This window comes from Entelurus aequoreus, linkage group LG03 (genome assembly GCF_033978785.1).
Source record: "Entelurus aequoreus isolate RoL-2023_Sb linkage group LG03, RoL_Eaeq_v1.1, whole genome shotgun sequence".
NCBI lineage: Eukaryota > Metazoa > Chordata > Actinopteri > Syngnathiformes > Syngnathidae > Entelurus > Entelurus aequoreus.
This window is the reverse complement of record NC_084733.1, coordinates 83,611,889-83,629,164: the sequence shown is the minus strand read 5'-3', so window position 1 is coordinate 83,629,164 and position 17,276 is coordinate 83,611,889. Positions and strand designations below refer to the sequence as shown.

At 43.9% G+C, this 17,276-nt stretch overlaps 1 protein-coding gene across 3 annotated transcripts; it reads right to left on the bottom strand.

The window, feature by feature from the left end:
• Window positions 1-2,256: 2,256 nt before the first annotated feature.
• Window positions 2,257-14,948, bottom strand: cdhr5b (cadherin-related family member 5b). Of its 3 annotated transcripts, XM_062040715.1 has the most exons (16): window positions 14,837-14,948; window positions 11,346-11,515; window positions 11,222-11,278; window positions 10,433-10,522; window positions 10,274-10,366; window positions 10,075-10,176; window positions 9,782-9,967; window positions 9,517-9,607; window positions 9,348-9,445; window positions 9,040-9,243; window positions 8,794-8,904; window positions 8,652-8,718; window positions 5,928-6,068; window positions 5,784-5,855; window positions 5,187-5,362; window positions 2,257-3,296 (listed from the first exon to the last, which is right to left on the bottom strand). In XM_062040715.1, exons 1-16 carry the CDS (start codon window positions 14,916-14,918, stop codon window positions 2,793-2,795), a joined length of 2,244 nt encoding a protein of 747 aa, XP_061896699.1. In that variant the 5' UTR covers window positions 14,919-14,948; the 3' UTR covers window positions 2,257-2,792. The 3 variants fall into 3 exon arrangements, with proteins under 3 accessions (XP_061896699.1, XP_061896698.1, XP_061896700.1); XM_062040714.1 differs by having other exon boundaries at window positions 5,784-6,068; XM_062040716.1 differs by lacking the exons at window positions 5,784-5,855; window positions 5,928-6,068.
• Window positions 14,949-17,276: the final 2,328 nt, after the last annotated feature.

The window sequence follows — 17,276 nt, the reverse complement described above, 5'->3', positions numbered from 1 at the left end:
GAAGTATGCTAATGTTTCTTATCCTAGCATGCTAATATTTTATGGTAGCTTTTTAGCTCATTTTTAATGTTTAAACTTAAAAATCATGGCGCCATGTCTGAAATATGCTAACTTTTTAGCTAATTTTTTATGTTTGAACCTAAAAACCATGGCGCCATCTTGGAAGTATGCTAATGTCTCTTATCCTAGCATGCTAATATTTTATGGTAGCTTTTTAGCTCATTTTTAATGTTTAAACTTAAAAATCATGGTGCCATCTTGGAAATATGCTAACATTTTATGCTAGCTTTTTAGCTAATTTTTTTATGTTTGAACCTAAAAATCATGACGCCATCTTGGAAATATGCTAACATTTTATGGTAGCTTTTTAGCTCATTTTTTTATGTTTAAACCTAAAAACCATGGCGCCATCTTGGAAGTATGCTAATGTCTCTTATCCTAGCATGCTAATATTTTATGGTAGCTTTTTAGCTCATTTTTAATGTTTGAATTTAAAAAGCATGGCGCCATCTCGGAAATATGCTAAAATTTTATGCTAACTTTTTAGCTAATTTTGTATGTTGAACCTCTAAATCATGGTGCCATCTTGGAAGTATGCTAACATTTTATGTTAGCTTTTTAGCAATTTTTTTTATGTTTTAACCTAAAAACCATGGCGCCATCTTGGAAGTATGTTAATGTCTCTTATCCTAGCATGCTAATATTTTATGGTAGCTTCTTAGCTCCTTTTTTTATGTTTAAACTTAAAAATCATGGCGCCATGTCTGAAAAATGCTAACTTTTTAGCTAATTTTTTATGTTTGAACCTAAAAACCATGGCGCCATCTTGGAAGTATGCTAATGTCTCTTATCCTAGCATGCTAATATTTTATGGTAGCTTTTTAGCTCATTTTTAATGTTTAAACTTAAAAATCATGGTGCCATCTTGGAAATATGCTAACATTTTATGCTAGCTTTTTACCTCATTTTTTTATGTTTGAACCTAAAAATCATGACGCCATCTTGGAAATATGCTAACATTTTATGGTAGCTTTTTAGCTCATTTTTTTATGTTTAAACCTAAAAACCATGGCGCCATCTTGGAAGTATGCTAATGTTTCTTATCCTAGCATGCTAATATTTTATGGTAGCTTTTTAGCTCATTTTTAATGTTTGAACTCAAAAAGCATGGCGCCATCTCGGAAATATGCTAACATTTTATGCTAACTTTTTAGCTCATTTTTTATGTTGAACCTATAAATCATGGTGCCATCTCGGAAATATGCTAACATTTTATGTTAGCTTTTTTAGCATTTTTTTAATGTTTTAACCTAAAAACCATGGCGCCATCTTGGAAGTATGCTATTGTCTCTTATCCTAGCATGCTAATATTTTATGGTAGCTTCTTAGCTCATTTTCTTATGTTTAAACTTAAAAATCATGGCGCCATCTAGGACATATGCTGACCAAAAATAGGTTTTTATCATCTCAGGCCAACACGAAGGTGCTAATGCATGTTTTTATTTCCTGTCCTTTGGACTATTGTAACGCTAACTGGCCTTCCCAAAAACCAAAAAGAACATCAGAAGTCTACAATTATCACAAAACCAAACCAGAGGGCGGGCGCACATTACACCAGTTTTAAAGTCTCTGCATTGGCTCCCGGTCGATTTTAAAGTTCTATTATTAGTTTTTAAATGTCTTCTTAGTTTTCTGACCTGCTTTTAGCGGATCCTGATGTCCTCTGGCACTGGCCCTTTATATTTACCAAATACCAGGACAAAACGGTTTTTAAAATTATTCAAAACCGTTACGGCAAAAACAAATATGTTTACCCCACAAAGGAATGGCAATGTCATTTGAACATTTGCAAAGAAACGAGGGAACAACTTGACCCAGGTGTGGCGTAAGGAACGGGCTAACTTGACGGTCCGTACGTGGCGGTGTAACGGCAAAATGAATATTTCAGTAATCGCTTGTCTAAAACCCCAATTTGAGTCTGAGGGTTTGTGGGTGTGGCTTTGTCTTCACCACATTGGTCTGTTTTCTGCCCTAAGATGAGAGACTTTTATGGCCTATGTTTCCAGACCTCCACTCTCTCCAAGGACGAAGAGGGGTGAGATGTTGGTTGACCACTAAATTGCTGTATTTCTCACTCCCCAAATGGGTTTCTTTTATGATCGATGTTAAGAACCTTACCCAATGTTTACCAAAACATTCCCCTCGCCTCCCTCCTCTCTCCTTTTTCAAAGCATTTAAGATTGGAAGTTTTCTCTTCCTCTCTCTCTCTTTTTCCTCCTTTCTGTAGCAGCGAAAAAAACCCTCCCTTCTTTGTAATGTGATGTTATTTGAGTACTCCAATAAATATTTCAAAAGACCTTAGTTTGTGTCTTCACAGTACAAGTACAATCCAGTAAAAAAAAAACAAGCGAACACAATGTTTGTATTCCAGATATGTAATCACCAGCAATACGGTCAATGTCAATCATTAACATTCCTATTTACACAACTTTTACTGCTTTTAAAACTCTGTACTTTTTTTTTCTTTTACAGTAACATGTTGTAAAAAAAACACTTTTTAATAGAGTACAATTCAAGGCAAAAAGCGCATAAGTGCCTCACCTCCGGTTTCCCTGACCGCAGACTTTGCTGGTTCGATTGGACTTCAACACATCAGCTGGATGCCTATAATGGCGTCCTATCGGGAGAGGCTATTTAATAACAAAGACTTTTTGATTCGTGTTCGATAAGGACTCCGCTGACAAGTCATCGGCTTTTTATTGTGGGCGTTTCCTGCTGCGCCCTCCTTGCGCTCACAGATCAACGTCCAGGACTTCGTCACCCTCCGAGTCTTCCGCCGGGTCTTCCATTTTCACCCCGAGTCCACTGTCCAGGTCGGCCTCGCCGAAGCCCACTTTGGACATTTTAGTTGGGGTGCGGTCGTCCTCCTCATCCTCGCTGTCGCCCTCCCTGCTGTCCGGGATGATGACCACCTCCTCCTTAGCGTTGGGGTCGATGTCTTCCTTGAACCAGACCGCCTTGTAGCCCTCCTCCATGCGCCGCTCCTTGGTCAGGATGGGCTTCACCTCCTTTTCGCTGTCGGCCTTGTCGGAGCCCGTCAGGCTGAGGTCGTCATCCAGGAGGCTGCTCAGTGCTGCGGCAGACTTGAGGGCAAAACCGGCACTTCCTCCTTGAAGCTCCTCTCCCACTTCGACGTCTGGACCCCCAGAGCCTACGCTGCCTCCATCTTCATCGTGCTCGAAAGCCTCGTTGGTGTACTGGATGCCCTCCTTCTGGCCTCCTGAGCCTTGGCCCAGCTGTGGAAACAGCAAGAAAGGTCAAAAACGGCGTGCAACTAGTAGATTTTAGCCAAGTTTCCACCTAACAGTACAGTAATCTGTTCCTTTATGCCATTCCTGACGGGGACGCAAACCCTGGTTGTTTGTGTAAGCGGCGAGTGGGCTTACCACCGGGCTGCCAGCTCGTGCTTTTAGCCAGCACTACTCTCGAAGTTGTCAGGCAGTGAGGTTTACTAACGTACACCTGGCCCCTGTTACAGCCACCCCTCTACACCTCACTCTCATCCGGGGCACGGCACCAATGTACCCAGTTGGTTCAGCCTCGTGCCTTTATCCCATTCCACAGAGGGACGAGAACCCTGGTCGTTCGGTTAAGTCAGGCAGTGAGGTTTACTAACGTACACCTGGCCCCTGTTACAGCCACCCCTCTACACCTCACTCTCATCCGGGTCACGGCACCAATGTACCCAACTGGTTCAGCCTTGTGCCTTTATCCCATTCCACAGAGGGACGAGAACCCTGGTCGTTCGGTTAAGTCAGGCAGTGAGGTTTACTAACGTACACCTGGCCCCTGTTACAGCCACCCCTCTACACCTCACTCTCATCCGGGGCACGGCACCAATGTACCCCGTTGGTTCAGCCTCGTGCCTTTATCCCATTCCGCAGGGGGACGAGAACCCTGGTCTTCCGGCTAAGTCAGGCAGTGAGGTTTACTAACGTACACCTGGACCCCGTTACACTCACCCCCCTACACCTCACTCTCATCCGGGGCACGGCACCAATGTACCCAGTTGGTTCAGCCTCGTGCCTTTATCCCATTCCGCAGGGGGACGCGAACCCTGGTCTTCCGGCTAAGTCAGGCAGTGAGGTTTACTAACGTACACCTGGACCCCGTTACACTCACCCCCCTACACCTCACTCTCATCCGGGGCACGGCACCAATGTACCCAGTTGGTTCAGCCTCGTGCCTTTATCCCATTCCGCAGGGGCACGCGAACCCTGGTCGCCCGGGTAAGTCAGGCAGTGAGGTTTACTAACGTACACCTGGCCCCTGTTACAGCCACCCCTCTACACCTCACTCTCATCCGGGGCACGGCACCAATGTACCCAGTTGGTTCAGCCTCGTGCCTTTATCCCATTCCGCAGGGGGACGCGAACCCTGGTCTTCCGGGTAAGTCAGGCAGTGAGGTTTACTAACGTACACCTGGCCCCTGTTACAGCCACCCCTCTACACCTCACTCTCATCCGGGTCACGGCACCAATGTACCCAAATGGTTCAGCCTTGTGCCTTTATCCCATTCCACAGAGGGACGAGAACCCTGGTCTTCCAGCTAAGTCAGGCAGTGAGGTTTACTAATGTACACCTGGCCCCTGTTACAGCCACCCCTCTACACCTCACTCTCATCCGGGTCACGGCACCAATGTACCCAGCTGGTTCAGCCCTGTGCCTTTATCCCATTCCACAGAGGGACGAGAACCCTGGTCGTTCGGTTAAGTCAGGCAGTGAGGTTTACTAACGTACACCTGGCCCCTGTTACAGCCACCACCCTACACCTCACTCTCATCCGGGTCACGGCACCGATGTGCCCAGCTGGTCCAGCCCGTGTCTTTATCCAATTTCGCATAGCGACGCAAACCCTGGTCACTCCTGTGAGAGGCCAATGTGCTGATCACTGGGCTAAAAGCCAGAGCTGGCTGCCAGGCTTGACTACTCTTGTAGTTGTCAGGGAGTGAGGTTTACTAAGGTACACCTGGCATAGCCACACTGGCTGGCCCCTGTTACAGTAGGTCCACCCCTACAGGTGAACCATACCATTTGACTACCTTTGTAATGAAGATGTCCAAAAAATGTGTAGCGTACCTAACTGGCTGTACTGTTTGGTGGAAACAAGGCATAATTGTACTCACAGAGCTTCGGAACACACTGGCTTCATGGATTTTCCTCCAGTCGGATTTACCCCTCTGAAGGCGGCAGACAAGCATACTGATGACCACCAGACAGACGAAGAGAAGAATTCCCAGCGTGGCGCCTAGTGCCGCCATGTCTTCTGTTCTAAAATCCCCTGAAGGGATCTTCACTCCCTCTGGAGAAACAATATCAGAACTTTTTTCAGATTGGGACAAGACATCCATGATTCCAGACGAAGTTGAACTTGCCCAACGACTGTGTTACATGAGCAAAAAGTGTGGACAAGATTGGAAAGTTAGCTCTAGTTTCAGACAGATCTACCTAGCAACATCCTGTGGTTGGTCACTTTAAAGTCTGGGCAGCTCTTGAAGACAGTTTGAAAACTATGTGTGGTATGAATTGTATAACAATAGGGGCACGGCACCAATGTACCCAGCTGGTTTAGCCTCGTGCCTTTATCCCATTCCGCAGGGGGACGCGAACCCTGGTCTTCCGGCTAAGTCAGGCTATGAGGTTTACTAATGTACACCTGGCTCCTGTTACACCCGCCCATTTGTGGGGCACCACCTCTCGAGTGAGACAAAACATGTGACCACCTGTGTGAGGGTGTGCCGTGCTCCCTTCACTGGTCAAGCTGGAATTAGTGGTTGGACCCGTGTCCAAAGAGTCTGTAGTGGACATGAAGCTTTGGTTAGTCGGGCTGACACTAGTTGGTAGACTGGTGCCCTCGGTGGACATACTGGAGTCCGTGGTGCCTTCGCTGGTCGAGCTGGCAGTCGAGATGCTGCCGTCGGTGGGAGTAGTGGGGTTAGGGGTGGACACCGCTTCTTCAGTGGTTATGATGTCGGTGGTGCTCAAAGGCAAAGCGGTGGTGGTGAGACCTGAGAGGAGAGCACATGTTCAGGCTTAATGCTGTTGGCCAACCTTCTGAGCACAGGGAGTGTCACCATCCTCCAAGTCCTTGCCACAAGTAAAGCTGTCTTGTTTTGTAAAGATGGGGTATGTCAACACGATGAGCTTCCTACTTTCCTCAAATGCCATGTGAGTTTGGTCTTCTTTTTACAATATTTTCTTCTCATCGTTTTCTTCTTGTATATTTTTTTAAACGATTCCTCGACATGGACACAAAAGGTGATCCTTCTTGTGATTAAAGTGGTCCAAATTGTATGTCTTCATAACTCCTCTGGAACCCCTGCTACCAATATGTTCAGTTCTGGGTAAAGCCAAAGTCAGCTGGAGTAGACTCCACACTCCCCTTGTGATCCTGGAATTAGGTGATAAAGTAAATGGATGCAGGAGTCCTCTGGAATGATTTTGATTCAGGAACAAAATGGTGACACCCCTTGTCCGACCGGATTGTGGCCCCATCAGCATAAACCAAAGAAAAACATCATCCTGTTTAAAACTGAGAATCGGAGAGTGGGAAGAATAGACCCACACACAAATTCTCAGCATTACATCGATCGCCATTGGACTGTTCGGTTTGTCTCAGAAGACATTTTGCCTTTCATCCAAGTAAGCATCATCAGACTAGATGTGACCAATCTAAGTCTAAGACTAGGTGTGACCAATCTCAGTCTCAGACTAGATTTGACCAATCCAAAACTAGATGTGACCAACCTACGTATAAAACTAGATGTGACCAATCTAAGTCTAAGACTAGATGTGACCAATCTAAGCCTAAGACTAGATGTGACCAATCTAAATCTAAGACTAGATGTGAGCAATCTCAGTCTCAGACTACATTTGACCAATCCAAAGACTAGATGTGACCAATCTAAGTCTAAGACTAGATGTGACTAATCTAACTTTAAGACTAGATGTGACCAATCCAAATCCAAGAATAGATGTGAGCAATCTTAGTCTCAGACTAGATGTGACCAATCTAAGTCTAAGTCTAGATGTGACCAATCTAAGTCTTAGACTAGATCTGACCAATCTAAATCTAAGACTAGTTGTGAGCAATCTCAGTCTCAGACTAGATTTGACCAATCCAAGACTAAATGTGACCAATCTACGTATACGACTAGATGTGACCAATCTAAGCCTTAGACTAGATCTGACCAATCTAAATCTAACAGTAGATGTGACCAATCTAAGTCTAAGACTAGATGTGACCAATCTACGTATAAGACTAGATCTGACCAATCTAAGCCTTAGGTTAGATCTGACCAATGTAAATTTAACTCTAGATGTGACCAATCTAAGCCTTAGACTAGATCTGACCAATCTAAATCTAACACTAGATGTGACCAATCTAAGTCTAAGACTAGATGTGACCAATCTACGTATAAGACTAGATCTGACCAATCTAAGCCTTAGGTTAGATCTGACCAATGTAAATTTAACTCTAGATGTGACCAATCTAAGTCTAAGATTAGATGTGACCAATCTAAGTCTAAGACTAGATGTGACCAATCTAAGCCTTAGACTAGATCTGACAAATCTAAATCTAAGACTAGATGTGAACAATCTCAGTCTCAGACTAGATCTATGTGTAAGACTAGATGCGAACAATCTAAGTCTAAGACTAGATGTGACCAATCTAAGTCTAAGATTAGATGTGACCAATCTAAGTCTAAGACTAGATGTGACCAATCTAAGCCTTAGACTAGATCTGACAAATCTAAATCTAAGACTAGATGTGAACAATCTCAGTCTCAGACTAGATGTATGTGTAAGACTAGATGCGAACAATCTAAGTCTAAGACTAGATGTGAACAATCTAAGTCTAAGACTAGATGTGACCAATCTAAGTCCAAGACTAGCTGTGAACAATCTAAGTCTAATACTAGATGTGACCAATCTAAGCCTTAGACTAGATCTGACCAATCTAAATCTAAGACTAGATGTGAGCAATCTCAGTCTGAGACTAGATTTGACCAATCTAAGACTAGATGTGACCAATCTAAGCCTTAGACTAGACCTGATCAATCTAAATCTAAGACTAGATGTGAGCAATCTCAGTATCAGACTAGATTTGACCAATCTAAGACTAGATGTGACCAATCTAAGTCTAAGACTAGATCTGACCTATCTATATCTATAAGCATGAACTGATAAAGTCTACTCAGATGAGAGGCGAATCGTCTTCTAAGACAAACCAAACAGTCCAGTTGCGATCGATTGCATGCCCTGAGACTACAATGACCTTGATGAACAGCCACGGACACCTACCAACCGAGTTCTAATGTAGATTTGGACTAAATTGCTTTTTAAAGTTCTTGTTCCAAGAGCTGTCCTAAGACTGAATTGAAAAACATGTATTTCTGAATAACCAACCACAGGACTATGTAGCACTCTACCAGTTGCAGTTCTTTCGTATACTTTGAGGAATCAGTGTTCCCGTAGATTTAGATGACTAAGATATTGATGGCGTGGTCGGTGGACTGCTTGCTTGATGCCTCTAACCACAACCCGACAATAGTTGATGGTTGACCTCCCGTTAGAGCTTTTTTTCTTACCTGATTTCACCTCCACTGAGAGCTGTGCTGTTGCCTTGTCATCATTAGTAGTGTCCACCGCCTCCACCTGCAGGGTGAGTTGTTGTTTTTTAAAGATATGCACCTGTTATTCTAATTCATTTGAAAGAAAAAAAAAACTCACCTGTAGAGCTAATTGGGCCACTGGTAGGTTCTTGGTCATAAATAAGTAGCCATTGATAATGGAGAAGTCGTCACTTCCTTTAATGTGATAGACCACGTTGGGGTTAACACCCTAGGGTGGCAAGAATGGAAGGATCAGAGATACACGTGAGTTCATCAGTTCATCCTTTTGGGAAATATATGACCTGGATGGATCTGCACAGACAAAAACTGAGGTAGTAGGAAATGTGTAAAGTCCTTGTTTTACCCCCAGAGCCGCGTAGTCCTCGTCCAAGGCAATGAGCCGCAGTGGCTCGTCCATGTTTGCCGGGTCTGTTGCCATGGCGCCAACTGAAGACACCACACCCTCGTACTCAACCCTCTGAAACTGTGGACGGTGGAGGCTCTTTATCTGGACGCTGATGGTGAGGCTGGTGGTTGAAAATTGAGAGCTGCTTGGTGTCTGAGCGGCCTGGTAGAGAAACAAAAAAACCGATAGAGCTGAATGCTTGACTCTGTCACAAACCCAAAAGCCAGCTTGTGTTTTAAAAAAGCTTGTGAGTGTTCGTTCGTCACCACAACTGTGAGAGAGATCGGCTCCCCCACGTCAGCCGCCCTCGACATGGTGATGTTGCCAGTGATTGGGTTAATCTCAAACAGGCCATCTTCATTTCCTGTGATCCGGAGACCCCCCCTCCCCCAGTCATTGGTTTGAAAAGTACTAATAAGAATTGAATCATCTTACCGCTCAGGAATGAGTATCTTATGGCTTCATTGATCCCAGTGTCACCATCAATGGCGTGAAGTGGACCCGGCTTCAAAGTTAACGGTTCAGCCTGGCGTGAGGGGTAACACAGGAGACAATCATAGGACAGGAAACCAAATCAGACACAAACCTTAGTTGAGACCCTCGGATCTAAAATCTAATTCCGATATGAAACTGAATGCTCGTTCTTTGGTCGGCATGCTATGGTACTTTGTGGTTGTGTGGTTTTCTGAGAGCGACTCACCTCCATTTCATTTAAGACTACTCGACTGGTGTAGCCGGCACTCTGGCAGATGCTGGCTCCAGCTATTATGTGTACAGTGCAAGGCCAGAACCAAGGCGGCCTGTTGTCCACATCAATGACGGTGACTTGGATGGTGGTGGTGGCGGTGAAAGAGTCCTTGCCACCAGATTCTGCCAAGGGTGTGTCCTAGCAAAAACAACAATGGGATCTGTAGTCTTAGACAAAGTCGTCTCAGCTCATTGAACAATCTTTGACAGCAGGAAGCAGGAAGAAAAGCAGTGAGACTTCCTCACCTGGGCATACAAGACCATCTCGACACGTTTGACTTTGTCATAGTCCAGAACATTCTGAATGACGAGTTCTGGGTTGGTGGGTGACTCCAGTTTAAAGTAATTCTACAGAAACATCAAACAGGGTGACTAAAATCCAAAGCTTAACACTCTTAAGTTCTTAGTAACTGAGGGAGGAGTGTGATCAAAAAGAACAACGTACAGTATTTGACACCAGCGTGTAGTAAAGCTCCGTGTTCTCATCCTTGTCAGTGGCGGGAAAGTGTTCATCCAGAGGCGTGTTTAGAGGAATGAGCTGAGAAAGAAACATGAACTTCCAATTCAACAAAACATGAATGATGTTTAGTGATCAGAGGCTTACCTCGTTGACATTGATCTGGTAAGGGTTTGCTCCGAATGTTGGCGGGTTGTCGTTCACATTAATCACGATTATAGCAATGACGATTTTGAGCTGTAAAAAGGCATACCACTTGTGTTACTTCATGATTTCATTGATACTCCCAAAACTCAACTTAAAGAGTAAGAACAAAACCTCTAAAAGCATCCTCAAAAAAACCAGGACCTCTACTTATCTACTGTGGAACCTTTGGACCTTATCCCTACAACTTTGTTGTGTCAAGCTCTTACCCACTTGGTTCGGTCCCTGGCTTTTAGCGTTCTGCTCCGCCTGGGACTTGAACCTTGGTGAGAAACGAGCCCGAGCCTGAGCTATCATCTCGATAGCCAGCATTGCTCTTTGAAGTTGTCAGGGAGTGAGGCTTACCAATGTACACCTGGCCTAGCCTCTGTTACAAAACCCTCGTTTTGCATTCAAAAACTGTCAAATAAGAACATCTTTCAGCTCCTGTGGACCCTCAACAAGAATCTCGATAGGGCCCTTTGACGCTTTCAGCTGCTTTTAAAGAAGCATGAAAAGGTCATCAAAACATGGAAGACAGAACTCGACTGAGCCTTTTTCAGATTCTAAGGAACAACTTCAAAGACCACCACAAACTGAGAGGCCTCCTCACAACGCTCCTGAAAAATCGCTTGGGCATTTGACTTTGATTATGTTGCATGGCATTGTGGTCCATCAAGACAACGACACAAACATTTCAGGTATTCTTCCTGCGTACGTTTGTTGGCTTGGTCAATGGTGGAAGTGGCTTACCTGCAGGCCCGTGCCGCCTTGCAAGCACACCAAGTTGACCACATGACTTTTGGAAGTCTGCAAACAAACCCAAAGTGTTAGCTTGAGTCCGGGCCTGTGGCAGCCCCCCCTGGTTTTGGCTTACCTCGTAGTCCAGAACTTTGGCAGCCAACAGCCGGTTGCCATTCAGAGTGAAGGAGTTGTCAGAGGAAGTTTCCAACGAGAGGGTTACGGCTTCGTTGACTCTGATCGTCTCCACAAGGTCTCCCACGAGGTTGTTCTCTTTGATGGTCACCGTTTCACGAGCATCACAGACTGGTAGAAGACCCGGATGAAATACTTGTATCAGCAGGGTTTTCTAGGTCTGCGTCTGTCCTCTATTCTGCACCCTTCAGTGGGCCCGGTTTAAGTGATGAAGACGGCTGATGAAGTCATGCCAAGTCCGCCCTTACCCTTACATCGTTCATGCTAGGCGAGGTGTCTACATGCGAGCAGTTTTAGGATTAGGTCTTCAAATGCAGCCTACAAAGGAAGCAATCTTATTAGTTAGTTAGGCTTATTAATGATTCCCAGAGCCCAAAAAAAGTCTGCGGGTTATAGGGCGTTTTCTATTCAGGCTCCAATACTATGGAATGCCCTCCCGGTAAAAGTTAGAGATGCTACCTCAGTAGAAGCATTTAAGTCTCATCTTAAAACTCATTTGTATACTCTAGCCTTTAAATAGATTCCCTTTTTAAACCAGTTGATCTGCCGTTTCTTTTCTTTTCTACTCTGCTCTCAACCCGGGGTGGACCGCTAGCCTGTTCATCGGATGGGGACATCTCTACGCTGCTGATCCGTCTCCGCTCGGGATGGTTCCTGCTGGCCCCACCATGGACTGGACTTTCGCTGATGTGTTGGACTTTCACAATATTATGTCAGACCCACTCGACATCCATTGCTTTCGGTCTCCCCTAGAGGGGGGGGGGGGGGGGTTGGGGAGGGGGTTTACCCACATATGCGGTCCTCTCCAAGGTTTCTCATAGTCATTCACATTGACGTCCCACTGGGGTGAGTTTTCCTTGCCCGTATGTGGGCTCTGTACCGAGGATGTCGTTGTGGCTTGTACAGCCCTTTGAGACACTTGTGATTTAGGGCTATATAAATAAACATTGATTGATTGATTGATTGAATCTGTCATTTGTGACAGATTGCACAACTGGTGCCATCTTGACTGATTTATGGTGTCCAAGCTCAATGTCTACTACACAACCCAAAACTAGTGAAGTTGGCACGTTGTGTAAATGGTAAATAAAAACAGAATACAATGATTTGCAAATCCGTTTCAACTTATATTCAATTGAATAGACTGCAAAGACAAGATACTTAACGTTTGAACTGGTAAACTTTGTTTTTTTTGTTGCAAATATTAAAAAAAAACCTGATAAAGTTGAGGAATGCTCATCAAACACTTACTTGGAACCAGGGGCGTCACTAGCTTTTAAGGACAGGGGGGCTTAGCCCCCAGGGGATGCACAGGATGCGAGCGAACGTAGCGCACGAGCACAAAACTTCACAAACGGCTAACAAAGACTTAGAAATTATTCATTGTTATTATTATTATTATTTTAAAAAATGCACGGGACGAAATGAAATGCTCCCCGGGACGATGGCTTTTAACTATTTTTTTTCTTTTTCTTTTTATGTATTTATTCATTTTACATTTTATATTAAATGTCTTGGTTTTTCCTCCCTCTGAAAATCCTATGAAATGTTTAACAAGCATCCTATAATAATACAACAGCTATTAATGTAACAATACAATAAAACAAATATACTTAATAATGTTTTTTTCATTATTTTAACAATAGGCTAATGTATATTACTTTATATAGATTCTACAAGAGTGATGTGGGCATTTTCTATATGAACAAGTCCAAGGACCGCAAACAAGGTCGCAGAGAAAATGCGTACTGGATTTTGAGTGATGTGGGCATTTTCTATATGAACAAGTGGAATGGATTGGATACCGACACACTAAAGGGGCTCTCTACCTTACGCTATGAAGTGAGGGGAAACTGAGTGAATAATGACAGGTTATATGATTATTTATTTAAACTCATATTCGGGCCACTTTATAATGAATATGTCGGCATGTATTTGTAAAAAAAAAAAAAAAATTTTTAAATAATAATAAATATAACACCAAATTATTTAGGGGGGCTTAAGAATATTTTAGGGGGGCTTGAGACCCCCTAAAATAGGCCTAACAACGCCAATGCTTGGAACATCCCACAGGTGAACAGGCTAATTGGGAACAGGTGGGTGCCATGATTGGGTATAAAAGCAGCTTCCATGAAATGCTCAGTCATTCACAAACAAGGACGGGGCGAGGGTCACCACTTTGTCAACAAATGCGTGAGCAAATTGTTCAAGAACAACATTTCTCAACCAGCTATTGCAAGGAATTTAGGGATTTCACCACCTACGGTCCGTAATATCATCAAAAGGTTCAGAGAATCCGGACAAATCACGGCAAGGCCGAAAACCACCATTGATTGTCCGACATCAGTGTTTAAAGAATATCACCACATGGACTCAGGAACACTTCAGAAAACCACTGTCAGTACTACAGCACAGCTATATCTGTAAGTGCAAGTTAAAACTCTACTAAGCAAGGCCAAAGCCATTTATCAACAACACCCAGAGGCGCCGCCGGCTTCCCTGGGCCTGAGCTCATCTAAGATGGACTGATGCATTCTGTGGTCTGACGAGTCCACATTTCAAATTGTTTTTGGAAATTGTGGACGAGGAAGAGGGAAAGAACCATCCGGATTTTAATAGGTGCAAAGTTGAAAAGCCAGCATCTGTGATGGTATGGGGGTGTATTAGTGCCCAAGACATGGGTAACTTACACATCTGTGAAGGCACCATTGATGCTGAAAGGTACATACAGGTTTTGGAGCAACATATGTTGCCATCCAAGCAACGTTACCATGGACGCCCCTGCTTATTTCAGCAAGACGATGCCAAGCCACGTGTTACATCAACTTTGTTTTTCCGCTTTCACGCCAATCAAGTGGTGTCCGATTCCTTCCGTCGGCTAAAGGAGAAGGACCGAGTGTTAGGTCCGCACATCCCTAGAAACCAAGGGAGCTCGGGTGCCTCCCTAAATATCGACGTCTAAGAGAAATGTCCCACACTGTGGACGCTAAAAACGACGTCAGAAATCAACGACGAGACAACAAACATTTGTTGCATCTGATTTGAGGTCCGAATTCCTAGGGACATATTTTCAGGGCACTAGATTCTAAGGTCCAAGGGTAAGGGTTAAGACGAAAGGATGTTTGACTTTGATGTTTTCATTACTTTAACGGCTTTCGTTCTTCTCAAACAAGTTTATTATCAGCCAAGTCCAAAGTCTGTCCTAGGTCACTTTGTCAGCCGGATGGCGGACGGAACCTTTCAACCGCCGGAGGACCTGAATATAGGAAGACTCGGAGCTACTTGACGAGTGTGGTCCAAGACCTTCTCAGATAACAGGAACCACTACGGTCCGTACAAAATCCTAAGGACGAGGACGCCAGAACCTTCCTCAGAGGCTCGGGTCCGCAGAGACATTCTGTCACTAGTCGGAAGAAATCGACGAGTACTCACTGTTCTGGGCCTGAGTGGTCCTTACAAGCAGACCGCCGAGAAGCAGCGATACCAAGAATGTCCTCGCAGCAACCACGTACATGACTCCTCAAGTTGTCGGGTCTGGTCCGTGTCTCTGGATGTGTCCTCGGCTTATCTGCTTTACGAGCGCTCTGGACTTTTCCCCGCAATAAAACGCGTGACGTGCACATGTTTGCCCGAGGCCATATAAGCCTCAAGACGCTTTAATGCCGGCGGTAAAATGGACTTTACGGATGTACTGTATCACGATACCACTGTTTTATATTGACCGATATCGATAATTATTGATGTTTTCTATGACTTATGACAAGGAAGGACCAGGAGAAAAACATATCAAGTAAAAGTTCAAAAGTTAAATGATTGTCACACACACACTAGGTGTGGCGAAATTACTCTCTGCATTTGATCCATCACCCTTGATCACCCCCCCGGGAGGTGAGGGGAGCAGTGAGCAGCAGCGGTAGCCGCGCCCGGGAATCATTTTTGGTGATTTAACCCCCAATTCTAACCCTTGATGCTGAGTGCCAAGCAGGGGGGTAACGGGTCCCATTTTTATAGTCTTTGGTATGGCTCGGCCGGGTTTTGAACAACGTAAACATGTTATTTCAAATGTCACCTTGCTTCGCAGCTTCCGGTTTTATTGATATCGATAACGTGTTGTGGGGAGGCGGGGCCGGTAGACCGACAGCGAGGCGTCGACTCCGACTCCGAGATGGCGGCGAGGAGGCGTGGCCGGCAGTCCAACAACGAGGCAGGGCACACCGGGGCCCGCTCCAAGATGGCGGCGAGGAGGCGTGGCCGGCGTCCAAATGGACTGCAGGTGCGGGGATCGGGCAGCTGGGCACAATCAATTAATCCCCTCTCAGTGTTTAAAAGGACGGCAGCCGAGAACGACGGGGCGGAAGGAGGTGGAGAGCCAGTGGGGCATGAAGAGCAAGCAGCAACGCATGCAGCTGAGCGAGAAGCGGATGCTGAGCCCGAGAGGAACGACCGAGAGCGAGACGCAGAAGACGCGGCCGGCTGAAAAGCGACCCGGAGAACAAGCGGTGGAAGAGGAAGGAGCTGAAAAGCGATCCAACCTGAGACTGGAGGTTTTATTGAAAAATAAAATAAAGTCAAACCTGCTCATTAGAATGCCCTTCCTCGGTGGTCCTGCGAACCTGGACGACAGCCAGAGTCGTTCACACGTGTGTATCACGATATATACTGATATCGTTCTATTGCCCAGCCCGAGTAGAGCTGCAGGTATCGATTATTTTAGTCATCGAGTAATAGATTTATGTGCGCTCTTTTGCAGAGGTTGTGAAGGCTCTATGTCTGTGTACCGGTATTTAAAGTTCCAGGAACTTGGTACTTGGTACTACACATGTTACAGTTAGCATTTTAGCATGCTAACATTAGCATGCTACTTTTTTTTTAGCTAATCTAGCAGGTATGTACATCAGTGTAATATATGTTGCTATTTCACTAATGCTAACAGTAAGAATGGTATTGTTAGCATAGTACTGTTAGCATCTTAGCTTTTGTTGTTGTTAATTTTGCAGGCATACATCTCAGTGTCAAATATTTTGTTACTTGACAAATGATACCTGTTAGCATGCTAATGTTAGCATGCTAGCTTTTTTTTATTAGTTGCACTCATTAGCACAGGCGTGTCCAAATTGTGGCCCGGGGAATATTCGCGGCCCGCAGCTGATTTATTAACGGCCCGTGGAACAAATTCTAAAAATATTATTAGAAAAATATACATATTTTTAACACTTTTTAGAATTGTAGTGGGATTTTTTTTTTAAACTCATTTTAAAAAAAATAATAATAATGAATTAAAATCAATGTTATTAATTATTTATATATTTAAAGCTCCAATTATTTCACATCAAATATTACACTTTGAACATTTTTAGGGGAAAAGTATTGCATATATTGTGTTTTTGCCATATAAAAAAACCTAAGTTTTCTTTGTCAAAAGGAGCAAAAAAAGAACAAAAAAAAGAAGAAAAAAATACTAAAAATATATATAATCGATGCGATAATGGGGAAAAAAAAGTATGACTTATTTTTAACACTTTTATGAGTGGGACCCTTTTGGATCCCCGAGAATTTTAGTTGGATGTTTTTTTTTTTTTTTTAAAAGTCATTTAAAAAAAAAAAAAAAAATCAATGTTATGAATTAATGACATATTTAAGGCTCCAATTATTTCACATCAAATATTACACTTTGAGCATTTTTGGGGAAAAGTATTGCATATTTTGTGTTTTTGCCATATAAGAAAACCTAAGTTTTCTTTGTCAAAAGGAGCATAAAACCAACAAAAAAAGAAGAAAAAATACTAAAAAAAATATATAATCAATGCGATAATGGGGAAAAAAAAGTATGACTTATTTTGAACACTTTTATGAGTGGGACCCTTTTGGATCC